The 12653-nt window shown below is 41.8% G+C and overlaps 1 protein-coding gene across 1 annotated transcript; it reads left to right on the top strand.

Moving 5' to 3' along the window:
• Positions 1 to 811: 811 nt before the first annotated feature.
• On the top strand, positions 812 to 12021 carry LOC116331584 (NLR family CARD domain-containing protein 3-like). Its single transcript, XM_039608992.1, has 9 exons — positions 812 to 868; positions 953 to 1054; positions 3875 to 3953; positions 4341 to 4569; positions 7269 to 9075; positions 9536 to 9697; positions 10109 to 10282; positions 10797 to 10843; positions 11019 to 12021. The coding sequence occupies exons 3-9, from the start codon at positions 3951 to 3953 to the stop codon at positions 11546 to 11548; spliced, it is 2952 nt and encodes a 983-aa protein (XP_039464926.1). The 5' UTR covers positions 812 to 868; positions 953 to 1054; positions 3875 to 3950; the 3' UTR covers positions 11549 to 12021.
• The last annotated feature ends 632 nt before the right edge of the window (positions 12022 to 12653 follow it).

The following is a 12653-nucleotide window of genomic DNA, read 5'->3' as shown; positions in this document are numbered from 1 at the left end:
TTCTTTTCACTTCATATAACGTAAATCTGATGTATGATCTGAATTAATGTGTAAATGAAATAAACTGATGTGTTAGTCTTCATATAGCTCTGTTAAATATTACTGTTGATGTTTGAAAAAGATCAGGTGTGCTGCAAACTGAAACTATGCTGCAGGCAGTTTTTCTAGTTTAAACTGCAATATTTCCCAAACAGAGCCATCCAATAACAAAAGAGAGAACGTGTTGCTTTTCTCTTTTTGAATTTGTTTCCGCTTAATTAGCTATCAATAATTGAAAATAAATATACACTCAAAGTAGGTAATAAAATCATCAACCTAACTTTACAAAATTAAACATCATCAAACAAAAATAGAAGTAAATGAGAGTGTTTGCACAATAAAAGTAATGATTTTATGTTAAACTAGAGCTGAACACCAGTGAGAATGAGCAGATTTTAAACATTTTTAAAATATTGAGAAATTGGGCAGCTCGTATGATAAGGGGCAGGTTATAGGTCAGAAGCCAAGACCAAAAAGACTCTACCAAAATAAAAACAAAGTCTTCTTATTGTGAAAATTGCTGCACACATTATTCCTGAACTTACGTAGACAAAAAGTCACTTCTTATTTTTCTCATTAGCATTAAATTGGGTGTGTGTTGTTCTCTGCACATTCAACAGGAATAATCAGTGTGTGTCATTTTGTGTGCTTCATGATTTGTTGATGTACACATGAATGATTTGTGTTTCCTCTGCAGGTGAAGGTAGAAAGTGTGTGTGAGCTGATGTGAATTGAGCAGCATGGATCAGTGTGAGGACAGAGAGGAGGGAGTCCCTCCCTCTAAAACCACTCTGTGTGGGGAACATGAGAGCCAGACCAAAGCTCAGAGGTGAGATGACCATCTCTAACTGTCCATGACTCTTCTCCATGTCACAGCTCAGCACTCACATCACTGCTCCATCATTATTCACAGGAACCCACCTGGACCTCCACCCAGCTGTGTGTCCTTAAAGAGCAGCGACTCTAAAGATCACTACGTTGATTTTAAAGCCCAGCCAGAGTCTGCTGCAGAGAGGTGAGCTGTTAGTAACGGGAGCTCTTTAACTTCATGTACAATAAATAAGTAAAACAACTGACTGGATTATGAAACTGTACAGAGTCTAGTTACCTCTGTAGAGACGCCCCTGAGCCTCTGATCCTTGGGATATTATCACAACAGGTTAAGCAACAACTAAGCACAACATTGATAAATTAAACTGAATTTCAGAGAGGATACTTTATAAATTAATTTAGCAAGGGCAAAGCAAACAGCACAATCAGTTAAAAATAATCAAATCATCGTGAAATTGGGGTGGTGCTCTCACTTGGTATTTACTCTCTCTGCAGTAGAGTATAACTTCCTGTTCCAGCACAGTGGTGTTTTTAATGTAGCTTATCTGAATAAAAATTGTATTAACAACGTTTAGAGAACTTCTTATTTCATTGTGTATCCCTTACGTATCCAAAGTGTCTTTAGGGTTTCGCTAGCTTAGCTTATCTCGTAGCTGACTTGCTAAAAGCATGGCCTCTTCAACTGTCCCCCTTACACTTTCCTGCTCATTGTTTTGGATGTTTAGTTCCACCTCGGCCTCCTTTAGCAGTAATAATGCTTGTAATAAATTTAGCCTATTTGCAGCTCTGGAGGCTTTGCATGTGTAACTAACGGGGACACTACAAGGGGGAGCAAGCGAGTCAGATACCACGGGCACAGAGATGAAGCAGGTCTGATCAGAAACAGTTTCACTAGTGCAAAAAACACCAATAAAAACCACCCTTAAAACCTACACGATAAAAATGTTATTGACAGCTAACCCCCCCAACAATAAACAAGGCCAATGCTTAAACTAGTAAAAATACAATTTTCTACATTTACTCAAATCCCCTGATGTCATGTCCCACAACCATCGATGCATTGTGGGTCCACCAGCGGGCCAGAAATTCCTTTGCACGAGTTGGGTCCATGCCAGCACTGTCTTAGGCCAATGAGGAGGAGCCTCCTATCCCCCCTTGTCCTCTCACTGGGCCGCCCTCATCCCAGCCCAGCTTCCATTTCGCACTGGAATCCTCCACACGATGCCACCATGGATCCCCTCGCGTCAGCACCCTGCAAATACACAAATAGGGGCCAGAAAACTCGTTCCGGAAGAGACCCTGGCTTATAGCCATGGCAACTCTTTCCTAGCACAGCTGCACCCAGCATATGACAGTGGGGAAAGTGTTACTCACATATGCCGGCAGAGGTACACCTCTGCCCGCGGTCGATGACAGGCACCATCTCCCACTGTCGCCCTTCTCACTGTCCGAACTGGGGCGCCATGTCACGCTGGCCATTTAGCGTTCCTCTTCCAGTCTGGGGCCTCCGTCCTTCAGTGCTCAGCTAGCCTGCTTTTTAAAAGTCTTTACGCAGCTGATAGGCCACCTCTGGACACACCCATGCCTCAGCAGGTGGTCCCTATCAGCTAATTTGTCCCATGTGCAGCCAGTCCACAGTGGATAAAAACAATGTCACATAAAACACTAAAAGCCATGCAATAGAAACAGAATAAAACCATGCAAATAAAACAACACTAAAAACTAAAAGTCATAATAAAACCCATATACAAGATATACACAGCTAGCCAGGCCCCTGTAGCAGGTCGCTGAAGGTAGGGTATTCCCTGCTAGCATAGTCTGAAACAGAAGCCCCAGGTACACCACCTGTGTTCATGTATCTAACCACTTTTCCCCACTTGGCAACACACCAGCTGGGGATCAAACTTTGTTAATTGGCGATTCTGTTCTGAGACATGTAAATGGTAAATGGCCTGCATTTGTATAGCACTTTACTCAGTCCCTAAGGACCCCAAAGCGCTTTACACTACATTCAGTCATTCACCCATTCACACACCTATTCACACACTGGCAATGGCAAGCTACAATGTAGCCACAGCTCCCCTGGGGCGCACTGACAGAGGCGAGGCTGCCGGACACTGGCGCCACCGGGCCCTCTGACCACCACCAGTAGGCAAACATGGGGTTAGTATCTTTCCCAAGGATATTTGGCATGCAGCCTGGAGCAGCCTGGGATCAAACCACCGACCTTCTGATTAGTGGCTGACCTGCTCTGCCACCTGAGCTACAGCCACCCCCATATGTGAAGCTAGAGACACTGGCAACCATAGTCAATTGTCTTCCAGGGGCCATAGCAGGTGACACTGAGGAAAATTTAAAACTGCTGGCTAAGGCATAAACGTAAATTCAGTAAAATCATAATTCACGTTGGCAGTAATGACACCCGGTTACTCCAATCGGAGGTCACTAGCAACCATGGTCAATTGTCTTCCAGAGGCCAGAGTAGGCGACATTTAGGGACATTTAAATAGGGTGATCATATTTGGATTTCCGAAAAAGAGGACACTTATTCCCTTAGTCTCTTATTCTGTGTTCAGTGTGTTTCATTAGTTCCAGCTGTGTTCCCTCGTTTTTCCCATCCTCGTTATCCTTTGTGTATCAAAGTCCTCTCTTCTCTGTCTTCTTTCTCTGTCAATATGCTTCCTCTGCTTGTCACTTGTTGCTGTGTCACCCATGATACTCGTTTCCACCGCTGCTCTGATTCTTAGTTCATAGTTTCCATTTTAAGTTTTATTTTATTTTTGTGTTTGTATTGTTTTGGGTTTTCTACAGCAATATAGCTGCCTTTTTCAGTTGCCTCCTTTTTCATGAGAGTTCGATTATAATTAAATTTCCTGTTGGTTCTTGATGCATTTAATGTTCAGTGTGACTGAGTTCTGATTGATTTCATTAATAATAACAAAAATTGATGTCTTGTTGTTATAATGCCTCATTATATTATTCTTATTCTTCCTTATTCCTCCAGAGTTAACGAGGAGAGCCCAGAGATTCCCAGTGGGCAGGCCTGCCAGCAGCATCAAGTAGATCTTGACCCTATATTTATGGTATGTACAACAAAGCTCTATACCTTTGGTATTTAGTTTTGTGTAGTACTAGAAATCAGGTGTAGCAAAGTAAAGCGAAGTAAACTGGAAGCCCAGTTCTGCAAGATTTAAAGCAAATGATACATTTTGGCAGCTGGGTATGCATGTATCTATCTATCGAGAGAGAGAGAGAATTATATACACATACACACACATATATATATAGAGAATATAGAGAGAATTATATATATATATATATATATATATATATATATATATATATATACACACACACACACACAGAGAGAGATCTCGATCGATCCCCATCCCTGTGTGGTCTCGCTGTGTTCCTCTCTTGGCTTTCAGCAGCCAACGACTCTTTCTCATTCATATGATATTCTGTTTAAGCTCCTGCAGAACAACATCATCACTTTCGTGAGGAACGAACTGGAGAGGATCCAGAAAGCTTTAAGCTCATGTGACTCAGAATACTTGGAATGTCAAGGGGGTTGTACGGAACTGTTGGAAGGTGAGGATGAAGTGCAGAGGAAGAGCACCAGAGAGGCATTTATGAAGATCACGCTACACTTCTTAAGAAGCATGAAGCAGGAGAAGCTGGCAGACCATCTACAGAGCAGTAAGAGAATATTTCCATAGCAGCCTTTTCCAAAGTCAAGATAACTGCAAGACACTCAAAAACTGGAAAATCCCATATATATATCCAAAAACATTTATTACAACAGCCCCCTGTAGTCTCTTGGTGGCCCACTAGCACCAGCCCACACTTTTGAAATTATTTTTCAAAAGATTCAAATTCAAATTTTATTTGTCACACACACAACCATACACAGTACATGTGGTGAAATGCTTATTGCTGTGCAATGTCTGACCATTAAATGAAAGTAAGTATTGAGAGTAAGATTTACTGATTAATACAAAATCTACAGATATTAACTTAGAAATTTACACTAAAGAAAGTGCAAATAACAATTTATGAAAGAAATTTTAAGAGGTGTGCAAATAAACAGAGTGCGTGTGGTGATGTGATGTGATCTGTGAGAGTGTGAGGAAGAAGCTCCTCCTCATCCTCTCTGTTTTGGCTGTAACGGAGTGGAAGCACTTCTCAGAACTCAACAGTGAGAAGAGTCCATTATTGGGATCAGAGAGGTCCGTCATAATCTTTGTGGCTTTGGTCTGGCTCCGCTTGGTTTAGTTGGACAACAGGTCAGGATCGAATGATGCGTTCGGCCAATTGAACCACTCTTTGCAGATTTCTTCTGTCTTGCTTGGTGCTGCTCCCAAACCAGGTGCAGATGTTTCCCGTGTTGATGCTCTCATGGTGCAGGAGTAGAAGTTCTTAAGCACCCTCAGTGCCAGATGGAAGTTTCCAAGTCTTCTGAGGAAAAAGAGATGCTGGTGGGCTTTCTTACCAGGCTGTTACTGTGACATGGCCATGGCAGGTTCTGAGCGATGTGGACACCTAGATACCAGAATCTGTCCACTCTCTCTATTGATGATAGAGAGAGTGGACACTGATGATGATGTGGCTCATAATTTCTTACCTGCTTTGTAGTCAAGTCCACGATCAGTGACTTAGTCCTACAGACATTTAGGACGAGGTTCTTCTCCTGGCACCAGTTCACAAGGTTCCTAATCTCCAGGTAGGCCTTCCTGATGTTGTGAAAGATCAGGCCCACAACAGCAGTGTCGTCAGCAAACTTGACAATGGATTTGGTATTTGATGTGGCTACACAGTCATAAGTGCACAGTGAGTACAGCAGGGGGCTTAAAACACAACACTGATGACCTCCAGCGCGCAGTAAGATGGAATGAAATGTTTGGATGATAGTTCTTTCCACTGTTTCAACCTGTGGTTTCCCAATAAATCCCACAACCGCTTCCGTAAACATGTTGATGTCATCAGAGCTGCACCAAAACAGTCCCAGTCTGCGTTCTCCAGTGCGTCCTACAGCATGGTCACTGATTTGTGCGCCAGCATGTGAAATTGCTCCTGATTGATGCTTGCTGCTTTAGTCTTTGTTTGTAAACAGGCATACAGAAAATGGTGGCATGGTCTGATTTTCAAAATAACAACAGAGGCTGAGCCTTGTAGCAGTCCTTGAACAGAGTGTAGCAGTGGTCTAATGTCCTAGTGCCCCTGGTGGGGCAGGTGAAGTGCTGATGAAAGTTATGAAATGTAGGTTTGACATTTACACTGTTAAAATCTCCTATAATAATGAGCACGGCATCCTGGTGATTTATTTGTTGTTGTGTGAGAATCTCATGTAGCTCACATAAGGCAGTGTCAGAGTCCGTGTGAGGTGGAATATAAATAGTGCAGGCAATTTAATAATCAAGTTCCAGATTGGGCGAGTAAGAGCGTGTGAGTGGGGAAATATTGGCGCTGTCGCATCATCTGTTGTTCAAACACACTCCACCACCTCTTTTCTTCCCCGACTCCATTTTCTGTCCACATGATAAACCGAAAACAACCCCGTGCTATTCGGCGTGGTCCTGTATCGCTGGGTTCAGTCATGTGTCTGTGAAGCAGAGAAGGTTGTAGTCCTTAGTCTCTGGAGCTTAAATCTGGTCATGTGGTCATCAAGCTTGTTCTTGATGGACTGAACATTGGCTAGCAGGATGCTAGGCATGGGTGTACGGTGTGCACGAGCCCGTAGCCTGTTCCTGTTGCTGGCTTGTTTCTCTTGAGGCCAACGCTTAGGCCACCTTGATAAATTGGACAATTTCTAATGCAGCATGTTCCAACAACTGTGCTGTGACACATAGGTGTGCTGTTAGAAATGATCAGGTGTGCAATGAAAGATTATCTGATTGATACTCTAAGCAACCAGCGTCAGTTACGGCAGAACATTTACATTCGCTTCCACTAGAGGGCAGTAAAACTTCTTGATCCAATTAAATGTGTTTCCAACTTCCAGTAAAACCAAAGAGAATGAAGATGAAATTACATTGTCATGCTGTGGGTAAAAGAATGTAGCACGTAATAGCAATAGATACATGTTTGAAAAGAAATCTGGCCTGGGTCTTGGAGTAAATTCCAACACAGATGAAGGCTCTAGCATGACTAGCGGTCATAAGTAAGATAAATAAGATGTACCTGGGACAGACAGAACCAATTTCACTATGCCTTGTGTGAAAAAAATATATATTTTGTGATACTTTTTTTGGTGATCTGCTGTGCAATTTTTCTAAAATGAATTATGTGCTGTGGCTCCAAAAGGTTGGGAAACATTGTACTAATGTTTCAAGAAATGGATGAACTGATTCAGTCACTGACTTTTTTGTTTTGTTTTTGTTGGTTTGTTTTACGTTTAGGAACTTCTATTAGGGGCTTGTGTTGGAGTCAGCATAAACTTAAGTCCAACCTGAAGAAGAAGTTCCAGTGTGTGTTTGAGGGGATCGCTAAAGCAGGAAACCCAACCCTTCTGAATCAGATCTACACAGAGCTCTACATCACAGAGGGAGGGACTGCAGAGGTCAATGATGAACATGAGGTCAGACAGATTGAAACAGCATCTAGGAAACCAGACAGACCAGAAACAACAATCAGACAAGAAGACATCTTTAAAGCCTCACCTGGAAGAGATAAACCAATCCGAACAGTGCTGACAAAGGGAGTGGCTGGCATTGGGAAAACAGTCTTAACACAGAAATACACCCTGGACTGGGCTGAAGACAAAGCCAACCAGGACATCCAGTTCATATTTCCATTCACTTTCAGAGAGCTGAATGTGCTGAAAGAGGAAAAGTTCAGCTTGGTGGAACTTGTTCATCACTTCTTTACTGAAACCAAAGAAGCAGGAATCTGCAGCTTTGAAGACTTCCAGGTTGTGTTCCTCTTTGATGGTCTGGATGAGTGTCGACTTCCTCTGGACTTCCAGAAAACTACAATCCTAACTGACCCTAGAAAGTCCACCTCAGTGGATGTCCTGCTGATAAACCTCATCAGGGGGAAACTGCTTCCCTCTGCTCACCTCTGGATAACCACACGACCTGCAGCAGCCAATCAGATCCCCCCTGTATGTATTGACATGGTGACAGAAATTAGAGGGTTCACTGACCCACAGAAGGAGGAGTACTTCAGGAAGAAATTAAGAGATGAGGAGCTTGCCAGCAGGATCATCTCTCATATCAAGACATCACGAAGCCTCCACATCATGTGCCACATCCCAGTCTTCTGCTGGATCACTGCCACAGTTCTGGAGGATGCTTTTAAAACCAGAGAGGGAGGACAGCTGCCCAAGACCCTGACTGAGATGTACATCCACTTCCTGGTGGTTCAGGCCAAAGTGAAGAAGGTCAAGTATGATGGAGGAGCTGAGACAGATCCACACTGGAGTCCAGAGAGCAGGAAGATGATTGAGTCTCTGGGGAAACTGGCTTTTGATCAGCTGCAGAAAGGAAACCTGATCTTCTATGAATCAGACCTGACAGAGTGTGGCATCGATATCAGAGCAGCCTCAGTGTACTCAGGAGTGTTCACACAGATCTTTAAGGAGGAGAGAGGACTGTACCAGGACAAGGTGTTCTGCTTCATCCATCTGAGTGTTCAGGAGTTTCTGGCTGCTCTTCATGTCCATCTGACCTTCATCAACTCTGGAATTAATCTCCTGGAAGAACAAAAAACAACCTCCCAGAAGCCTGAGACAAAAGAATTTGCAGAGAAAGACTTCTACCAGAGTGCTGTGAACAAGGCCTTACAGAGTTCAAATGGACACCTGGACCTGTTCCTTCGCTTCCTCCTGGGTCTTTCACTGCAGACCAATCAGACTCTCCTACGAGGCCTGCTGACACAGACAGGAAGTAGCTCGCAGACCAATAAGGAAACAGTGCAGTACATCAAGGAGAAGCTTAATGAGAATCTGTCTGTAGAGAAAAGCATCAATCTGTTCCACTGTCTGAATGAACTGAATGATCGTTCTCTAGTGGAGGAGATCCAACAGTCCCTGAGATCAGGAAGTCTCTCCACAGATAAACTGTCTCCTGCTCAGTGGTCAGCTCTGGTCTTCATCTTACTGTCATCAGAAAAACATCTGGATGTGTTTGACCTGAAGAAATACTCTGCTTCAGAGGAGGCTCTTCTGAGGCTGTTGCCAGTGGTCAAAGCCTCCAACGAAGCTCTGTGAGTAAATATGTGCACTGTTATTTTCTTTTAATTCTTTGTTTTAAAAAAACGTTATTGTACTTATTTCATAGCTGCAGAAAGTTTGACTATTTCAAAATATTTTATTTTGATCATACTCAAAGTACCACAATTGCCCACCTTATGATAATCATCAACCTTTTAAATATGATTTAAAAAAAATCAAAACCATTCAGACTTATCCAATGTTCTCTTCACTTCAGTTTTTCCCAGTTGAAAAATTTCATAATCACTGTTCTTGTTGTAGAATTTTTTATGCCTTACCAGTGTACACTCTCTAGAATTATTCAGCTTTGAACACCAAGCAACCCCAGTAGGATTAAGGATTATTTTGAACTGTATCAAGCAACAATACTCACATATTAAAGTATTCATCTTTCTTGCATGGGCTGAACACTTAAATTTGTTTCATTTCATCCTAAATTTCATTGTTTCTCAGATTGTCTGGCTGTAACCTTTCAGAGAGAAGCTGTGAAGCGCTGTCCTCAGTTTTCAGCTCACTGAAAAAGCTCGACCTAAGTAACAACAACCTGCGTGACTCAGGAGTTAACCTTCTGTCTTTTGGACTAAAGAGTCCAAACTGTACACTGGAATCTCTCAGGTCAGGATCCAGACTTTTACATCAAATATTAAATCAATTATATCATTGTAATTCATCTTTCATTTCATGTTTTGGAGAGGCAAATCGTGAAATGGACACGGTGGACCGGTATATTTATTATACCGGTCCACTGGCATAATATATTTATTATGCCATTTTTTTGGTGTTTACATAACGCTTCACTTTTTGTTTTTGTTTATACTGCACTACAAACTGACATTTTGTTGTCCTGTTGCACGATTGTCCTCTCAGAATGCATCTTCTTTAGTTTTTTTTGTTTTGTTTTGTTTTAACATATCAGTTATAATAATAATAATAATAATAATAATAATAATAATAATAATAATAAAATATTGCTTACTTCATTCATATCTGACTTATTTATAAATGTCTTATGTCACATATATGTAGGCTGTCAGGCTGTCTGATCAGAGATGAAGGCTGTACTTCTCTGGCCTCATCACTGAGTTCCAACCCCTCCCATCTGAGAGAGCTGGACCTGAGCTACAATCATCCAGGAGGCTCAGGAATGGAGCTGTTGTCGGCTGGACTGAAGGATCCACGCTGGAGACTGGACACTCTCAGGTATGGAAAGAATGTCTGATAGGGGAGGAAGAGCTGGAAACATTTCCTATGTCCTTAACTTACTTTGTGTTTGATTCTAAAAAAAAATTGAAAAGTACAGCTCTGTCACTTCTGACATAAATGAAGTAAGAAAACTAAACAGCAGCAATGTTTATAGGGTTACTGAAGCTGTGTTAGCTGGCATCTAAAGATGGAAACACAGCACAATCTGCCCACCAGATTCCAGATGGGTCCAAGGAGACTATACTTCTATATAATCTATATATCTACATAAGACAGATAATGAAGGTCACAGTTTAAATCAGTCATATATCATTTAAAACAGTGGTGTACTGACAGATCCAGGATCACTCCAAATCATCATCAATCATTTGATCCACATATGGATTGAAGTTTATTTGTGAAAATGTTGGTCTGTTATCAGTGTCTAACAGTATGTGTATACCAGCCATGTAATGTCCATGTGTGCATGCTGAAAGAGACTGTGCTGCTCTGACCCCCCTCCTCCTTTCAGGGTGGAGCCTGCTGGAGTCCGATGGTTGACACCAGGTCTGAGGAAGTGTAAGTGTGTTTTTAATGTGATTCATGAAAACAAAGCAGCAGACGTTGAAGATGGTTAAAACAGTCACATCACTCATTCAAATCTCTAATGTCAGGAGTCATCATCAAAGTGTTAATCAGTGAACAGATGATGGATCAATAACTGCAGCTGGATTGTTTTTGTTCTCTCCATCAGATTTCTGTCAACTCACAATCGACACAAACACAGTTCACACAAACCTCCAACTGTCTGATGACAACAACAAGGTCACACATGTGAAGGACATTCAGTCATATCCTGATCATCCAGACAGATTTGATGTTTATGAACAACTGCTGTGTAGAAATGGTCTGACTGGTCGCTGTTACTGGGAGGTCGAGTGGAGAGGAGGGGTTTATATATCAGTGAGTTACAGAAGAATCAGAAGGAAAGGAAGCAGTGTTGACTGTTTGTTTGGACGGAATGATCATTCCTGGAGTCTGCTCTGTTCTGATGGTGGTCCTTGTTCTGCCAGGCACAATAACAGAGAAACATCCTCCTCCTCCTCTTCATCCTGTGTCTCTAACAGAGCAGCAGTGTATGTGGACTGTCCTGCTGGCACTCTGTCCTTCTACAGAGTCTCCTCTGACACTCTGATCCACCTCCACACCTTCAACACCACATTCACTGAAACTCTTTATCCTGGGTTTTATTTTTTTCCTGGTTCATCAGTGTCCCTGTGCTGAGTTGACTGTAAAGAGTGCCCTCCTGTTACAGAAAAGCTCTGACTGTTGAACAGATGGTTCAGTCTGTATATGTCCGTCTCTTTCACTCGGAAATACGTTTTAGGATTCATGGATTCACTCAGTTGATGTTGTAAATGATTCGTTGTAAACGTCTTCCTCTTCAGTCCTTTAAAGATTGAAGCTATCATTATTTAGGATCCACATGTTGTTTTTCTATCTTTTTCCACCCAAAGCATGACATTTGCAATGTCACTAATGCTCTAGTTGTTTTAGTCATTTTTGGAACCAGGACAGGAAGGAAGGTCTTCACAGAGAAGATAACAACAGTTTTTGAGGAGAGATTTGGGAGTTTCCAAGGTACACCTAAATTTAGCACAACACAGCAACTGCACTACATCTTTTCTGTAGGAAAGATGTTCCTAAATAGATTTCAAGTCTGAACTGAATTGAATAAATTCAATGTATTTGCTGCATTAACTGTCTTTTTCTTCCCTGTCGGGGGAGTGAGATCTCCCAGCTCACCAATATTATAAGTTGTGAATGAAGCCTTTTAATGGTAAATGTGATACAAAGGTCTACAGATGAGTATATTTATATTTGATTCAGCAAATTATGTAAAAATAGTCATTTTTTTAATCTATATAATGTTATTTGTGTAAGAAAATTAGTGTAAATTTTAGACTTGTGCTGATTCTTAATCAAAGAGACTAGCCTGTACTGGTCTGGTGTGGAAACTCCAGAACAGACCAGTTGATAATGAGTGGAAACTCATTGTCATGTTTACTGTCTAAAGACAGCGCTAGCAAGCACTCTCTGCTTATGAGCAAAAAACCCCAAAAAAACACAAACAGGGGAAGTTTTAGGAGTGATGGCGAGAGAGAGAAGAAAAAGAGAGCGAGTTTTGAGATGTGAGAGATTTGTGACGTTTAGTGTGTTTGGAGTGTGTAGTTTTCTTGTGTAGTTAGTGTGGCGACTGCTGTCTCCAGGTAGAAACAGGAGGAGTTATACACCTGCTGCTGTCAGACCTACAGGTATCAGGCTGTGATGTTCTCCTTTATAGTGGACACATATTATGATTTTTTTTTTTGGAGTGGCACAAATAATT

This window comes from Oreochromis aureus, linkage group 3 (assembly GCF_013358895.1).
Source record: "Oreochromis aureus strain Israel breed Guangdong linkage group 3, ZZ_aureus, whole genome shotgun sequence".
Lineage (NCBI taxonomy): Eukaryota > Metazoa > Chordata > Actinopteri > Cichliformes > Cichlidae > Oreochromis > Oreochromis aureus.
Note: the sequence above shows the minus strand (reverse complement) of the source record. Positions and strands in the feature narration are given on the sequence as shown.